At 51.4% G+C, this 17,176-nt stretch overlaps 1 protein-coding gene across 3 annotated transcripts; it reads left to right on the forward strand.

Annotated features, from left to right (window-relative positions):
• The first annotated feature begins 124 nt into the window (after positions 1–124).
• On the forward strand, positions 125–16,223 carry PLA2G6 (phospholipase A2 group VI). Of its 3 annotated transcripts, none has more exons than XR_005104492.1 (17): positions 125–800; positions 1,314–1,529; positions 2,359–2,539; positions 4,122–4,309; positions 5,554–5,650; positions 6,616–6,798; positions 7,004–7,112; positions 7,712–7,861; positions 9,523–9,613; positions 10,362–10,525; positions 11,024–11,174; positions 11,359–11,495; positions 12,134–12,288; positions 13,025–13,192; positions 13,849–14,027; positions 14,361–14,434; positions 14,953–14,970. XR_005104492.1 is itself a non-coding variant. In XM_037389372.1 (17 exons), exons 2-17 carry the CDS (start codon positions 592–594, stop codon positions 15,092–15,094), a joined length of 2,415 nt encoding a protein of 804 aa, XP_037245269.1. In that variant the 5' UTR covers positions 127–419; positions 557–591; the 3' UTR covers positions 15,095–16,223. The 3 variants fall into 3 exon arrangements, 2 of the variants coding, with proteins under 2 accessions (XP_037245269.1, XP_037245270.1); XM_037389372.1 differs by lacking the exon at positions 13,849–14,027 and having other exon boundaries at positions 127–419; positions 557–800; positions 14,953–16,223; XM_037389373.1 differs by lacking the exons at positions 7,712–7,861; positions 13,849–14,027 and having other exon boundaries at positions 128–800; positions 14,953–16,223.
• Positions 16,224–17,176: the final 953 nt, after the last annotated feature.

Raw genomic sequence — 17,176 nt, forward strand, 5'->3', positions numbered from 1 at the left:
CTGCGGCGCTCGCCGCTCTCCCCCGCCCCAGTCGCCCCTCCCCGGGTTCGGCGCCGCTGATTGGCCAGTCTCGGGGGGCGGTGCGGCGATTGGCGGCCGGCCGGCGAAGCGGGCCGGGGGCCGCGCGCGGAGGACGCTGGGGGCCCGTCGCGCTTTGCGGACCCCGTGGCACCCCGGGCGCTGGGCCCGGTCCTGCCAGGCCGCGGGTCGCACCCAGCCCCGGCCCGCCGGGCCCCGCTGCGCTTCCCCCGGCGGCGGGCTGCTCCTCCCGGCACGGGCGGGGGCGGTCGTGGAGGGGGCGTTGCCTGCTGAGGCGGCAGAGGAAGGCCCGTGAGGAGGCGGTCAGAGGTCGGCGGTGGCCGTGAGGCGCTGAGGGGAAGCAGGTGCTTTTCCCGGAGGAGCCAGGAAAGAAACCGCAGGTGCTGGCGCCGGACTTTCCTCCCAGGCGTCGTTTAACCCCGGCGGCTCTCGCTTCTCCTTTCCTGGCACTGGGTCGATAAATTCAGGGAAGGGCAGGGGCCGGGCCGGGCAGAGCCGGTGACCGGGTTTCCCTCAGGGCGTTGGGGCGAAGCCGCCTGAGGCGCCAGGAGGATGCAGTTCTTTGGCCGGCTGGTGGATACCATCAACAGCGTCACCCAAATATTCACAAACCCTTACCGGGTGAAGGAGGTGCCAGCTGCGGAGTATGCTGCTCATACCTGTCTAAAGAAGGAAGGCAGGGTGGCCCTGTATAAGAACAGCCTCGCTCGATCGTGGGATTGCCTGCTGGTGAATCCCCAGAGCCCACAGGTTGCTTTCCGGTAAGTGACAGACCTTTAGCAATCACTGCTCAAGCGTGAAACAAAAGACCCGAAATCTCCAGCCCCAGGACGGTAGTGTTGTGTGGGTGTGGGCTGATGTGTTTGATCAGCACGTGGGCTCCTGAGGAGTGCGAGGCCCTTGTGTGTGCTGATGGAGGAGTTGTCATCAAAACAGCTTGTGACAACAGGGCAGGACAGAGTCCAGACACTCTGAAAACAGGCAACTGAAATGGGTACTCAGATCAGAACATCCACAAGTTCCACTCGTACTGTTGCTGCTTTAGCATTTGGAGCATGGGATACTTGAGCCCAAAAGTAAACATTCCTCAGGAAGAGGAGAGTCTCTCTGCTAATGAAGTAGGCTCCCTTCCCTGGGAACAACCATGATACCAGATGAGGAGGAATAGGAAAGTCCCCAGCACTAGTGTTTGGAGAAGAGCTGTTTCTCTAAGAGACATGGGATGGAGGTTGTTTCTTTGAGCAGGACTAGTGCTGCATATGCCTTTCCTCCAGGCTCTTCCAGCTTGACAATGAAGCAGATGCCCTGATGCGTTTTGAGCAATATGCCGGGCAGCTGCGCCCTTTCTACGAGAGCTCGTGCCAGCCCTTGTCACTGGAGGATCTCCAACAGCTCAGTGACTGCTTCCGCAACCACCCCAGCTGGTCTTCAGCACATGTCGCGGTGGAGATTGGCCGTCGTGAGAACTTTCGACACAACTGTGTTCTGAGGCAAGGGCTGGGAAGGGTCTCTGATGGGCCTGGTGCTGGGAAGGAGCTTGGGAGGGCAGGCTGGGCCAGGTTAGTCTGTTCCAGCTTGATGTACCAAAGCCACAGGGGCTGCTTCTTGGAGGAGCTGAACACCTGTGGTTACCGCAGAGGCTGAGTTTAAAAGTTCTGGCTTGGGTGTATCTTGCCTGAATGACAGATGGGGTAGCAAAAGGGGTCTAATGGTTGCTGTGTAAGCTTACTGGGGGGCTTTCAACCTGCTACTGTGGACATAAAAGCCCAGAGCTCTAGTGTTTGAGCTAAAGGATTGAAATGTTTTGTTAGAGGTACTAATTAGTTTTTTATAGCCCTTGTGGAGCTGCTTTTTGGATAGTGTTGTGGCTGACTTTGTAAACCAGAAGAGGTACAGTAGAACTGTCTTTCTGAAAATGTTTTTTTGGCCATAAGCCCTTGCAGTCTTTCCATGGGGAAGTTCACTGAAGATAGGGTAGGCTAGTGAGGACTTAGGGGACTGGGGATCTAATGGCAGCACCTCTGCCAGGTTGCTGACTATAACCTGTCTCCTGTTCCCCTTTGGACAGAGGAAGCTGCTCCCATAGCGGGAGCAGAGGAAGGAGCAGTGTGTCAGGGAGAGGGTCCGTGGCACGGATGCTTGGTAGCCCTTTTGTGTGCTCTTTCTGTGGCAAGAGGCTGGGCTTTCATGAACTTTGTGGTTCACACCAGCTGGGCCTGTCACAGACATGGAAGGTACCTTTGTGTCAGATCCCGGGGCAGCTGCACATCTTCTTCCTCACAGCCCTTCCTTGGCCTCATGTTGACTCATCTCTTGCAGCTGTGTGAATAGCACAGACAGTGAGGATGGCTGTACCCCAATGCATCTAGCGTGCCGCAAGGGAGACATGGAGTGCCTGCTGGAGCTGCTGGAGTGCCATGCACGGGTGGATATTACTGACAGGAATGGGGAGACTGTTTTCCATTATGCTGTGCGAGGAAACAACCCCCAGATCATTGAGGTGGGAGTGATTTCAAAGCTGGGGGGGAGTGGGGCTGGAATGGGTCCTCTCTGTGCTGTGAGGAGGGAAACAGGAAAATAGCTGCAGACAGGGGAGGAGAAAGTTCCCTCTGCTGTAGCATTGAGTTAATGCTTGAGGCTGATTTCAGCCTCTTTCTTCCCCCTTTGTTCGTGCTGTTTGCCATAAGCAGGCTCTAGATTCCACTCTGCAGTGGGACAAAGATAGTAAGGAAGTTTCCTCGGCAAGTGTCCTTCATTGCTACTTGCATCAGGCTCTCATCCTGCCTTTTGTCAGGCCCTTGACTTTCCCTTCTCTGTCTCCTCTGAGCAGTGTATTTGGTTCTGCCAAATATTGGGCAGTGTGCTCCTGTGGGGGAGCGTTTGTTTAGGCCACTGGTGGGGAAGTACCTGCTGCCCACAGGCTGAAGGACAGTTTGGAGCTACCCTGGGCTTTCCTGAATTGTAGAACCTGTTCTTTGGACTGAGTGGCCTTGCACTGGGCACAGTGATCAGAGCCTCGAGGCAGAGAGAGTCTGAAGCCAGAAGTGTTCTCGATTGCTGAGAAGTGCTGGGCAGAGTGACAGAGTTCATAAGGCCGTGGGTGGCCTTCTGTGTTGGTTCTTAAGGTTCATCAGCTCCCCAGCAACCCAGAGTGAGCGTGAGACCAGCTCTCCCCTATGGTTGCAGCTCCCACATTTGCCCAACACCTGTTGTGACAGCTCTCCCTCTGCCTGCCAGACTGTGCTGGGGTTTCCTAATGCATGATGGGGGAGGGATGACGATCGGGGCTTGCCATGCTGTGGAGCAGGTCAGTTAGGACCTTTGTATTAAAAAGATACCCTCTTCCTTTAATTCTCTGAAGGCAGCAACTTGCCTTGTTGTTATGGAAATACTTCCAGGTCTGGTCTGTCTCCTGTTTGTTTCTTTGCTCTCTTGATTCCGTGCTAATCCAGAGAAAAGAAACCAAATTCCTGCTTCTCTTGTGTGCAGCAGGGCTTCCGGGGTTTCCCCAGTACAGCAGTGGGATATTTTTGTGTAACAAACCAGTCAGCTGATAACAGGTCTAAATTTATGGGGACAGTAGGAAAATCGCTTCAAACATATCCCCACATGTATATTTTGAAGAGAATCCTGTTTGTATCTGACAGCAATGGTGGATGGAGTTGCAGTGGAGGTTGAGCTCCTGCCTGCTGACTGTCTGTGGTACCTGATGGGGCCACAGCAGAAGAGGAAACTACTGGTTTCAGTTAGTGCTCTCATTTGGTTGGGCTGAGCTTGGCTTATGCACTGGGAGGCGCTGGGAGTCTACTGGGTTGTGTCGTTCAAGGTGGTGTGAGCCCTTTTCAGCTGAAGGGTGTCTTGGAAGCACACGGGCCAGAGGAAGAGGGCACAGACAGCAGTGATAAACCCTCTGGGGAGAGAAAACCAGGAGTGCTTCCATAGCTACTGTGTTGGAAACGGGTGGAGAGGACAGCCTGTAGGGTTGTGGGGAATCCAGTACTCCAGAGTCTGTCCTCAGAGCTCAGTAGGAGGGACAGTGCTTTTCCATGTCTGTCTACTTATTTATTGTCTCCTCTTCCCAGCTCCTGGGCAGAACCCCAACTGCTGGCTTGGACCACCTGAGCCACGAAGGGCTGAGCGCTCTGCATCTGGCTTGTCAGCTGGGCAAAGAAGACATGGTTCGGTCTCTGCTGAAATGCCGTGCCAGCTGCAGCATCATGGGGACACTGGGCTACCCCATCCACACAGCACTGAAGTTCTCCCAGAAGGGGTAAGTAACTGCTTGGCCTGCCAGAACAGGGCTCTTCATCCAGTCTGGGGACCTGTCTGCTTGCTCAGGGTTGTCCAAGACTGGACATCTTTCAGGGCAGTGCTCAGTAGGAAGATGTCCTGTGCTGTCCTCTGCTTCGTCACAGAGTTGGCAAAGGAGTAGAGAAATGCTGGTGTGGGAAAGAAAGAAACACTTACAGGAAAAAAATATTTCCCTGAAATTATCTATATATATAATTTAGTGTCAGACATCAGGAGAAAAACACAGATAATTTTTTTTAAATGTTTGTGAAATACTTTATCTCAAAATGAGCTGTGAGAAGATGATTTACTGATGCTTAAATGGTACTGCAAACTGCTGTACCTGTTTGCTTTTGAGTGTTCTGATCCTAATAAGCTTTCATTTCAAAGTCTAGTTATTGCTGTCTCCTGTAGGCCAAAGGTACTCTCTTGACTTTTAATAACACACTCTGGCACCAAATCAAGAGAGACACAATGTTTACTCCCTGTTTTGTTTTCCCTGGAGAAATTTGATTCTCTTTGTACTTAATTTTCACAGTGTCCAAGCTCTACAAGTAGGGTGTTCAAGTTAACAGTAGCTGCTGCTAATTTTTCAGCATTTTCAGAAGTGCTTTCCAACGTTAGAGACACATTCACAAGCCAAAACTGTGCTTAGGTCTCCTTAGTTTGCAGTGGGGCTTGATCTCTTGTACGTGGTTTGTTTGGTGGTATTACAGAGTGGAGAGCGTATGCTTGTTTCCTAAGTCTTAACTACCCACACTTTCTAGGCACCAGTTTATTCACAGTAGGTGTGGGGGTTTTTTAACCCATGGGGAGGTACGCAGATTCTTAATTTCAGCAAGTATTTAACTATTTCAGTTTTATCCCCGCATTTCCATGGAGAGAGGATGAGAAGAATTTCCCCTCGGGTCTTGAGAGTTCCCAGAAATGCCAGATTTTCCTGTATTGGAGAAACACCCAGATGTTGCTCCACAACATGGAATTGGGAAGGGATTTTCATGCTTCCTCCGAACACTGTGCTGCTTGTATGCTTCCTGTTGTGCCCGCCCTTTCTAAAATGAGCAAAACAAAACTGCGGCTGAGGAACTTGCAAGTGTTGCAGAGAGCCTGCTGCTGCTGAAGGGTTTCCTGAAAGGCGCTGGGTGGAAGGCAGGTGCTGATATGAGTGGAGGTGCTGAGTCGAGACAGGAGCAACGCATCTCTTCATCTCATTGTCTTTGCCAGGTGTGCCCAGGCCATCCTCGAGGCAGATGCCAGCCAGGTTCGCTCCAAGGACCCACGCTATGAAGCCACTGCACTGCACTGGGCGAAGAAGGCAGAGGTAAATGGAGCCAGTCCATTGCGAGGGCCTGTGCTGCCACCCAGCACCCTGCTGCTAACCTGTCCCTTTCTGAGTGAGTGCACGTGCAGAGCCCTGGGAGTGTCAGAGCCCAGCCAGCAGCCCCGTATTTGATTCTCTTTGCCTTGTGTCGATCAGTGCAGTCTTCCGTGGGGGACAGAGCAATGGTGCCTTGCAGTGAAATAAACTGGTGGCCTTATCCCTAGTACTTCATCCATGGCTGCAGAGCTGCCAGCTTGTCCCTTTTCCCTTTTGTTGAGGAAATTGTAGCACTGTCACTGAACCACAGTTGCCCCCGGGGGAGCTCTCTTCTCATTACCTGCCAGTTTTGTGGGAGGAAACAAACTGATACCTTAAAAAGTGCAGGAGGAGTGTGAAGTAGGCACAGAGTGGTGGCATGTGGATTTTGGCCCATCTTCTGCCAGAGATGGGCTGGTCAGTGGTGTCACATGCCATGCTGCAGCACCTGAACGGTGCTTATTGCAAACAGAGGATGTTCCTATGGCAGGACTGTTTTGCCTCCTGCAGTATCACATCCCTCTTCAGAAATGTCCTGTGGAGTTTCAGAGCAGACATAGATCTGCTTGGTTTATAAAGAAAAGATCAGAAAGTAAACTTTTTCCCTCCAGTCTGCAAGGATTCTGATCTGAGTAGGAACTTTTTTTCTCTGTTGATTTCAGCCAGTTGTTATACGTGTGTTTAAGTCCCAAAACATCCAGAAGCTCTGGCCAGATTGTGAAACCACTAACTAGTTCTGTGGTAAAAGACAGAGAAACTCCATCTCCAGTGCTTGGAAAAAAGCAGCTGACATCTGCCAGCCAGCTGTATCCAGGCTAAGGCTCCCTCCTCTTCCCCTGTTTTCCTTGCCATGAGACCTGGATCGTTTGAGTGCCCAGGTGGTTGTCCTAACCATCGCTTTCTCCCTTCTTGACCTGGCATGTGCACAGATGACACGGCTGCTGCTTGAGTATGGCTCTGAGGTGAATTTGACCAGCCGGACGGCTGACATGGCTCTGCACATTGCGGTCAAGAGGGGACGCTTTGACTGCGCCATGGTACTGCTGACACATGGAGCCCAGACCAATGCCAGGGGTCAGGATGGCAACACACCACTGCACCTGGCCATGAAGGTGAGTTTTCTGCAGAGGTTGCTGGGAAAGAGAGAGAGGATTTTCTTGAAGGGTTGAGGCAGGGACGCACTCCTTTAAAATTCTGGCTGTTGTCTTTCATAGAGTGATCCCTTGTGGGTACTTTGGCTAATGAGGAGGGAGGGAATGAGAAATCAAGTAGCCAAGGGGAGCATGGCTCTTGACTGAGCTTTTTCTTGTTCCCTAGCATGACCACCTGGATATGATCAAAGCAATCATCGTGTTTGGAGGAGATGTTGAGATACCTAATGATTTTGGGGAGACACCAGGGCTGTTGGCAGCCAGGAGCAGCAAAGGTAAGGGAGCATGTAAGCAGCCTTACAGGGTGAACCTGGCATCTTGTTTCCCCTTGGTGGCCAAGACAGTGTCTTGGGGAGAAGTGGAAACATGCCAAGTGTGAGTTATGCCTCCAGCATGCTTTCCCAGCTTCCAGTTGCTCACAGGGGAGGCGCTTCCTGAGTTAGCGGTGTAGGCTTTGTGTTAGTAGCCCTTGATGAATTTCTATTCTGAGGCAGAGATGCAAGAGGAAAAGCTGACATTCACTCCCCCTCTTTCAAGCCACGATGTCAGGCACTGCAGGCTCACAACGGGATGACACAGTGTTGCTGAAGCACCCTGGTGTAAGCAGACACAGGAGGCTTTTCAGTGGCAAGAACTATGTGGCACACGCCCTTGAAGCTGCACAGCATTGGTACCCCTGCTGTGCACAAGTCCTGCTGCACACAAGTCCTGGTGCCTGGTGTTCAGGGAGAGATACCCAGGACATGCTTTCCCCTTCCCCAGGTCATACCAGAGGTTTTGTTGAGGGTCAGGGTTGCTGTGAATTTGGCAGAGCCCCGTGCTGATGTGTGCATGCACTGATTCTCTTTCTGATCTGTGACCTTCGTCGCCTAAGGTGCGAACCGGAAAGTGCTCTTAGACCTGCTGCAAACTGTAGGGACTGAACGCTGCCACCCACCCAACCCTGACTCCCCAAGCCTGGCACCATCTGCTTCCTCCTTCCTGGAAGGCCAGCCTTCCTCACGGAGCAACTTCAACAGCTTAGGTAAAGCCTCCCCTGGCCCTCCCTTGCTCTCCTTCCCTCTTGCTTCACAGTGCTGTCTCAGATCTCTTCTTCAGATGGGTTGTGTTCTGGGGACCGTCTCCTACTCTCAGTTTCTGGTGACTTTGTCCAATTCAGCTGTTGCAGGATCCCATCTCTTTTTTCTGCTTTTCCTCTGTGTGTAGTCTAAACCCTTGTACTCTAAACTTCTGTTTTATAGACCTGACACACTGCAGCTCTGCAAAAAGGAAAGGGAAGAATGATTCCCTCACCTCTCTGTAAGAGATGTAGGACTTAGTTGCCCACATGTTGTACTTTATCCACTAGGCCATGTACAGAAGGGAGGTACTTTCTGGTCTGCCTTGAGGACCTCCCGGTGTTGGGCTGGGCACAAGGAAATTAAAAGCATCATTCAGTCAGTTCCTGGAGGCCAGCGGCTGGGAGAGAGAAGGGATGCAGCCCAAGGATAAGTGACTCTGGTCACAGGTTTTACATTACACATAGGAAAAGCCTACCTTAGGACATACGATTGTGTATAACTTGCTCTGTACTGCCCAGACTGTGTAAATAAGCCTGTGGGTCTGTGGTAGGTGCCAGGCTTTCCTCCTCTAGGGAGCTCCAGATCTCTGACAGAGGCAGCGGGAGGGGTTATGGAGTGGGCAGTGGGTGAGTCGGCTTGGAGGGAGGCTTGGACCCTCATGAGAGGGGCATGCAGGGAGATAACAGCTGCTTGTGGTCAATTTACCCTCTCAGGTTGGTGGTTTCCTTTGCAAAGACCTTCCTGTGGGGCTAGAGGACAGGCACCCCACCCCCAGGCCCTGCAGCGTGTCTGTCACAAGTCTCACTGGCTAATGACACCAAGACTTTCTTCTCACGATGGCCTTGTGAAGGCAACCCCCCAGTTTCAGCTCTGATGCAGTGACAGAGGAGGACCCTTTTTCATCATGGACTCTGACCCGTGAAGAAACTCCTCACCACATTCATTGTCACCAATGGCCACCTTCCGGCCTGGGCACTGGCAGAAATACTTAACTTCTTTCCCCCTGTTCTTTTGGCTTCGCAGGCTGTCTTCTCACCTAGTCTGGATTGGTGCCCTGCACCCAGGGTGGCCTGGGTGTACATCAGCTGAGGGGTAATGACAAGCCACCCTGTCCCCACAGTTCTGCCTAGGTTACCTTGCAGGAGTAGATTTAGGTTTTACCTTAAGGCTTGCAATAAACTGCTTAGTGGGCACGCTGCTAGGCTCTGCCTTCTCTCATGCCTACTGTGCTCATCATCTGCTTGTACAAATCCTTCATCTTTGCAAGTCCATCTCCAGCTGCCTGCTCTAAAGGACGGGGTTTTTCCTCTTTGGTGTGGAGTTTAATCTGGGGGGGCGCCTGGTGGCTATGGGTAAGATGGCTTCTGTCTCCTGCAGGGAGCTTCATTCAATTGGGAAGGGAATTGGATGTTCTTTGTGTGATTATGGTGGAAATCGTTGACCGCACTGGTGGGAGGTTTGCGTACCCTGACGCAGAAAGAAAGTGGGAAGAGTAATTCAAGGTTTTCTCATTGGTTAAGTTGAAATTGGGTGACTGCTGCCTCTGAAGCACACATCAGAGGATTCAAGTAGCAAAGTGGTCTCTAATTTTTCTTTTTCCTTTCGCATGTTCATGGCCCTCTAGGGTACGCGGACCTTCTGTATGTTTCTGCAACGCTCGGACAGTTGTTGAAGGCACCAGATGTTGTGGACTCACCAAGTGAGGGTAGAAGAAAGTAAGTGAGAAACAGTTTCTGTCCAGGCTCCTGTGCAACTCAAAGGTGGAATCTGTGTGTGTGAATTTTCCCCACCCACGTCCATGGGTGTGATATCCTCAAACTGACATCGTTTAATGTCCATTGACATTCCAGTTTTTGCCAGAACCTTGTGATAAATCTCTGTTCCCATAAATGATCACCGCCTGTTCCTGCCTGCGTGGAGCGTGAGCTCAGCAGGTGAAACCCCTGCTCTGTCCCTCCTGTCTGCTGCTAGGCACCAAATGCTGTTTTGGCTTTGTGATTTCCCCACCTCCATACACTGCCCTGATGCTCACCTAGCTCTTTTGCTGGGCTGTGCACTGCTGCACCTCGCCTTGAATGGAGCAGAGGGAGGACAGGCACTGAAATGCTGCTAGCAGCAACTTAGGGCTGACTGCTTTTTATTTATGAGACTATACCCATTACTGCATAGTAAGGGACAGGATGCGTTTTTGGCTTGTGAATGTCTCTCTGGTGTAGAGGTTAGAAATGACTAAAAGAGCAAGTGGTGTTGCACCAGGTTTGATGAGGCTTATCTGGCCACGTCCAGTCTTACTTGCACCTGAGAAAGCACTGCTGGATTTATTTGTTCACTTATTATACTGTCCGCAGCGGTGTTCTTGTTACTGGTGTTGTATTCCATCCCCAGGGCCACATTTCCATGTGGCATGTTGTGATTTGTAAGCTCTCCCACAGCTCCCAGTCATCTGTGTCTGTCTCTCTCCAGTCATGACCGTCTCCTGTGCCTGGATGGAGGAGGCATTCGGGGCCTGGTTCTCATTCAGCTCCTCCTGGCTATTGAAAAGGCTGTGGGCCGTCCCGTTCGTGAGATTTTTGACTGGATTGCAGGGACCAGCACTGGGGGAATCTTAGCCTTGGCTATTGTGCATGGTGAGGATGATGCAAATAACAGGCCCCTTCTTGCTCCTGTGGGCTCAGGTGCTTCTCTGTGGGGAGTGGATGTGGGGTGGGAGCAGCCTCTCTGAGTCCCAACTGAGATTGTCCTTGCCAGAGGAAGGAAGAGATATTCATTAATGAAAAAAAGCCTAGACCTGGCTTTGCGCTCGCTTCTCACATCAGCTGACCTTGAGCAGCTTTCTGGGTTTTGGGAAGTGCGTGGTGGCAGAGTGCAATGTTCTGTTCTTCCCGTTCTCCCTACGGGGGTTTTGCAGCAAGGTGATCAACACTCTCTGGTAGTGGGAGACTACACTCCAGGTTTGCCCTTCCTCTTCAGTCCTTCCCAGTTATGTTGCCAAGGTCCAAGCAGATGACAGGCAGCTCGGGAAGGGGATGGCATTGGGAGTGATGCCTCCCAGCTCTGATGTGCTGTTTGTTCTGCCTGTCCTTCCTCCCACCCGCTGCTCCTGCTGCTGCTGTTGCCTGTCTCAGGGAAGTCCATGGACTACATGCGCTGCCTGTACTTCCGCATGAAGGACGTGGTGTTCCAGGGATCTCGACCCTATGAGTCGGAGCTCCTGAATGAGTTCTTGAAGCAGGAATTTGGGGAAAACACCAAAATGACAGATGTCCGAAACCCCAAGTAAGTCCTGCCGGGGCCTGCGCTGGTTGATGCTCTCCTGAGTGTGCTCTAGATCCCTCTCAGCAGAGATGCTCAGCCTGTCCTTAGAGCAGATTCGGAGGAGTGTGATGTGCAGACTATTGAAGCCTGTTCATGTACATGTGTTTTCCATTTTACTCTTACTCTGTCATGTCCTTTCCCCCAGGGTTATGGTGACAGGGACACTATGCGACCGGCAGCCAGCTGAGCTCCACCTTTTCCGGAATTACCCTGTACCAGAGACAAAAACCTCCACTGAATACAAGACAACTGCTTCTTTCAAACCGCTCACTCAACCAGAAGGTAAATGCTGGCACACAGCAGTCCAGCTGGTTGGCAGGGGAGGGTGCTATCCCTCAGAGACAGGCAATTTCCTGTTCTTCCCCGCATTGCTCTGAAAATTGAGGTGTCCAAGCAATGGCTTATCCCTGATGGTGACTTGTAGCTTGGTCCTAGTGATGGTTCCCTTTTCTCTTCTCTCCTGCTCCCTTGGCTTCTCTTGTACTGGGAACAGGGGCTGGCTGGTGAGGTTCATGAGGAAGGGGTCTGCTAGAGGAATCCTGCGTGCCGTCAGTACTTCTCCCTGGGCTCTCAAGAGCAGATTAAGACAGAAAAGCAGTGTAACTGAAACATGCGGCCCCCTCAGCTTGCTGCTTGTTTGTCCAGCAAATGCAACTGGTTCACCATCAAAATAGCTGCAACGAAGCTGATAGAGTGTGAAATTGACCCAGGTTATGTAGAAAGTGAGAACATCTTTTCAAGACCCCCAAAATAATTCTGTCCATCCAAGCAGAGGCCTACTGTGGGGAGAAAGAAGCACAGCTGTCCAGGGCAGGGTCGTCTGGGTTTGCAAGCCTGCCTGCTTTGTGTTGGTGAAAGCAGGGTGCTTCCTGAACACAGGAAAGCTGCTGCAAGAGGCTATATGCTTTCTCTTCCCCCAGACCAACTCGTATGGCGTGCTGCTCGCTGCAGTGGTGCGGCTCCCACTTACTTCCGGCCAATAGGCCGCTTTCTGGATGGCGGGCTGCTAGCCAACAACCCAACCCTCGATGCCATGACGGAGATTCATGAGTACAACAAGACGCTGATCAAGAAGGTGAGGGAAGTCCTGGCACTGACTGGTAACTGGGGCTTTAATGGCTCCACTGAGCTTCCCTTGAAGGGGGAGAGAGTTTGGGAATGAATGCCTCTCTGGTGGATAAACAAGTTAGCAGTGCAGCACCCTATAAAGGAGTGTCTGGAGGGGAGTGTGTGTTGGGAATGGTGACTGAGGGGTGAAATACCTCTTCCAACAAGGATGTGAGATGAGGAAACAGCCCCGTCAGCCTGTCCTTGCTACTTCAAGCAAGGTTGCTTCAGCTGATTTTTATATGACCCTTGACGCAGCTCTGCCGGGCCTTTTTCTGTCCCAAAATAAAGGGAGAAGATGATGGTAGGGCGTTCTGCAAGGCTGAAGAATGAATGCCTTCTGTGGTGTGGCAAGTTCCTCAGAAAGGTGACTTAACTACTGGTAGCTACTGCTCCCTGTAGCTGAAATGGGAGGTGTATTGCCAAAATGACTGAAAAAAATTGGACGGTTTCAGTGTCACCTGGTCCTAGGGCTCATCCTTGGGGTGATCCCCTGGGTTTGGGTGCAGTCAGGGGTGTAAGGGACAGAACAGTGCAACTGTTAAGTCACCTGTTTCACCAGGCAGTATTAAAGGGGGAGGATGGGGGAGAGAAAAGGCTTCCAAGGCTTTTGCTGGCTTTCAGAGCTTCCCCAAGACTGCTGTGAAAGATGTACTTTGCCTTGATTGTTGGTCCTTGTGAACAATTCTTTTGTTTGTCCACAGGGTCAGGGGCAAAAAGTAAGAAAATTGGGGTTGGTGGTCTCCCTGGGGACAGGGAAGCCTCCACAGGTCCCGGTGAGCTCTGTGGATGTTTTCCGCCCCTCCAACCCGTGGGAGCTGGCGAAGACTGTCTTTGGGGCCAGGGAGCTCAGCAAGATGGTGGTGGATTGTGTGAGTACTGGGGGGGGGGGGGGGGGGGGGGGGAAGACCCCTGGGGCTGCTTGCAGGGAGGGAGCAAAGGTTTTCAGTCTTCATCTTCTTCCTTTTGGAAGCAAATTATATTTCCTTGAAACTGCTCCGGCCATGGCCAGTTCAAGGAACGGACATAGTGGGTAACTTAAGAATTGTGTGAGCACAGCAAGTCTGAAGCCCTGTATGCCTCTTTGGGGTTTTGAGTACCAAGGAGAGGTTCTTGCAGCTGAAAGGAGCTAAGGACAGGATGGTGGTCAGTGACCCTTAGGAACGTTTGCAGGTATGAGTTCATGAAACTCAGTATCTTCCCAGGGAGCACTGATTATCACCTGAGCAACCTGGATGAAAAAAATCCCCACATGTCACGCCTTGGGAAACAGCAATTTGTTTTTCTTCAGAAAAGCTTTGTTATTCCGACTGGGAAAATCAGTAAATGCTAGAGAAGTGGGAGTATCACTAATAAAAAGCAGTAGCTAAGAGCTGTGGTTAGGAGTGTGTAATAAGCATCCATTCTTGCATGCTTTGAAAAGATCATTAAATTTGAGCATCAAAATGCTCCAAATGAATGAAAGCCAGAAAGATCAGAACTGAGGTTCTAACTATAATCTTAATTCTGTTGCTTTGTCTCCTTTTAGCTTCCTAAAGCCAGAAAAAACCCAGAGAGGTCCCTCTGCTTCCCCTGTCTTTTATTTCAGGGCTCCCAGGGAAGCTGTCCCAGGATAGGCCAGAAGGCCTGTAGCAATCAAAGGGTCTACTGGTACTGGGCTTGGACAGAAATGGATAGAGATGAAATCCCAAGGCAGCTGTGATTCAGGTCATCCTGGCGGTTTCTTTAAGGGAATCTGCTTGGTGCTGTGATGGATGGGGAGTCTGTAGGGTACAGTTTTTTGTGTTCCAAGGATCAGGAATACTGTTCTTACATTTAAAAAAACAAAAAAAACCCCAAAAAAACCCCAACAACCCAAAACCCATACAAATAAAAAGCCACCCCGCTCTTGGTGGTGAATGGTGCCATTCAGGATGCACTTGCTCCTGGTTTTCCCTCTGCAGCTTGTGCAGTTCGATTTGGTGCCAGCAGAGCCTCTTGCAAGCAGGGGGAGAGCAGTGTGACAGTCAGGCTGTAACTGTGGGCCTGTTTCTCCTGCAGTGCACTGACGCAGATGGCCCAGCTGTGGATCGTGCCAGGGCCTGGTGTGAGATGACAGATACCGCATATTTTCGGTAGGAGCTTCCTTTCTGCTTTCTGAACAGACCTATTTTTACCCCTCTTGCTTCATTCCTGGCTGTGGCATGTGTCATCCCAAAGAGTGTCCCCTCTAGAGGCACGCCTGCTCAGACCTGTCCCCCTGCCCCCTCTCCTCATGCCTCAGTGGCATAACGGCAGATGCCGTGACCCGCTGTATGAGCTGATGCACCAAGCACGCCTTGTCTGGGGTTGGTTAGCTGGGGCTTGGGGGATGCTGTCGAGCAGGGTCCTTCAGGGATGCGCATCCTGCCCTATCCCACCATGCACAGTGTGGTTTAGACTCGTGGTGCAGTTGAACTGTAGCTCAGCTTTGAGTGTGGTTGGGCCCTGGAGGAGAGGGGGAAGGCCTGTGCTCTGCCAGCCTGCTAGGTAAGGACACGTGAACACCCAAGCCAGTGGGAGCCACTTTGCACAAGTCTTGCACTCGGCAGGCTCGTTGCCTTGTTGGGTTTGCATCTGTTCCCAGCTTGTGATGCTGTCTTGCCATATGCAGGCTTAGCCCTCAGCTGCACACGGAGGTGATGTTGGATGAGGTGAATGATACTGTGCTGGTGAACGCTCTCTGGGACACCCAGCTTTACATCTACCAGCAGCGGGAGCAGTTTGAGCAGCTGGTGCAACATCTCTCCCGATGACTGACGTGGAGGTTCCTGTTCTGCATCTTGATGGCAAGGAGTAGCACTTGAAACTGAAATGGCTTAGATTTGCCCTTGAACCAAGGTGTTGAGGTGGGAGAGGGACTACTACTACTAATGAAGAAATAATTATATTTAATAGACAACAGTGCACATACACATGTATTCCAGGAGTCACCCATGTATACCTGGGCAGCTGTGAAATGCTGACAGATGTCTTCATACTGTAGCCCCATCTTTGCTGCTGCCCTGCTGTGTGACCGTACAGCCCTTCCCAGAAGCCAGAGCCCTCACCTACCTGTCTTGAGCTGTAACAGCTGGAGTCTGTCTCCTGTCTGTGCAGCACCTCTACTGACAAAGCACTGTTCACCTTCCCTTGTCGCAGAATGGGCCAAGGCTAGATAAAGCTTCAGGGATTACTTGGCCCACTGGGGTCAAGGTGTTCCAGAATGTATAGTATGGGGAAAAGGGATTATTCTTCCCTCAGCATGCCTGATTTGAATGGGAGCAGAAATGCTGCGACTTTCTGCAGTACGTATGATGCAGAATGTTGCAGCTGACTTTGGGAGAAGGGGGAACCTTTCCTGAGCCAGTTATCTTTTGTAGCACCTTCCCCTTTCCCCCTCCAAGATGGGCTGGCAACACAGATACTGACTGTGCCCAGGGTGGGAGCAGACCCCCGTCAGAGACTGTTTTGTGCCACCTGATTTGCTGTGCTACTCTGCTCCAGGACTGAGATGTAAAAGCCTGTCTTACAGCAAGCTCAAGTTGAGGGACAACAGCCTTGGCTTGGTAGAGAGATCATTTCTCTTTATTCTTAATGTGGAATTGAAATGATCTGAGATCAGTTCCCACCAAAAAAGCTGACCCTGTGACAATTTGGATTTACCTTTTTTACTGCTGGAAATCCCGTTGTGACTGCTACACTATTCAATGTTTCTGCAGTAGGTTTTGCAGATATTTATGAATAATTTGTGTATCTATTTGGAGGCGTTTTAAGGGGTAACATGAAAAACTGAATTCTTAATTGCTCTTGTCTGAATGGACTGCTGTTGTGAGCAGTGCTTCTATGCAAAACTAATATGACCTGAAATAAAGAGAGGTTTATGTTTGGTTCCACTGTCATGCAGTCCGTGGTTGTCTTGTCTCTCTCTCTCCCACGTCCACCACCCCCCCTCCATCCTGCAAGGTCCCAGGGGGATTCTGAGCTTGCAGCCTCTGAATTTCTTACAGGCAGAAAATCAGAAATTTGGCTTCTTGGAGACACAGGATTATACCCTTCGTATGGGCTGAAGAGGTGACTGGCCTGTCCCTGCAGCCAGCCCTGGGAGCACGCGTGTGAGTGGCTGGGTGACCCAGGAAGCACAGCATTGCATGCTGGGCTTAGCAGTTGCAGCCAGTGGAGAGGCTTTGGACCAGCTACCATACAAGAATCCTCTTGGAGCTGCAACGCACAAGTCCCTCAGGATACAAATGACTGGAGGTGGGACTTTCATTTTGGTTCACCAGGTGGTTCCTGGGTAAGATAACTGCTGCAGGTCTGCTGGACCTGGTGCCCACTGGTTCCTAAGGGATGCTGCTGGCAGGAATGTGGCTGCTGTCATGGATACGGCTAAAAACTGTCTTCTGATCTTCAGTTTCACAAATGTGATTGTGGAATTGAAGGGCTTTTAATGTGGAGTAAAAGCTTTCTTTTCCTACACAACAGAGGGCTTACCTTGCTGTGGAAAAGCAAAACTTTGTGTCTTGAGATGGAGAGAACATGAGTTCTTTCCTGCTTTTTGCCCTGACTTGCACCTTCCCTCACTCTTTGTAAGCCTGGACCGTCTGCAGGGACTTCCTGGAGTGATGCTGTGTTAGGCTCCCTGCGCAGGCAGGGACAGCAGGAGGGCTCGGGCACAAGCTTGTGCCTGCCCTTAGGGAGTCTCACTGGGAGCGGGAGGGCGGCTAAGAGCCAGAGGGCTGAGGCCTGATCTGGGACAATAGCGGGCAGGGAAGAGCTGAATCCCATTTTGAGCTTTCCTTGTATTTCCCCCTGCCTGCTGCTATTTGCTGCCTGCAATTGCAGGCTGATACGGATCT

This window comes from Falco rusticolus, chromosome 5, assembly GCF_015220075.1.
Source record: "Falco rusticolus isolate bFalRus1 chromosome 5, bFalRus1.pri, whole genome shotgun sequence".
Lineage (NCBI taxonomy): Eukaryota > Metazoa > Chordata > Aves > Falconiformes > Falconidae > Falco > Falco rusticolus.

Bases quoted from the DNA above. Each gene is read 5' to 3' on its own strand.
- PLA2G6 (XM_037389372.1), top strand. From the start codon at position 592: ATGCAGTTCTTTGGCCGGCTGGTGGATACCATCAACAGCGTCACCCAA. The intron at 5,651-6,615 runs GTAAATGGAGCC...GCATGTGCACAG, and splicing joins ACTGGGCGAAGAAGGCAGAG to ATGACACGGCTGCTGCTTGA. The intron at 12,289-13,024 runs GTGAGGGAAGTC...GTTTGTCCACAG, and splicing joins ACAAGACGCTGATCAAGAAG to GGTCAGGGGCAAAAAGTAAG.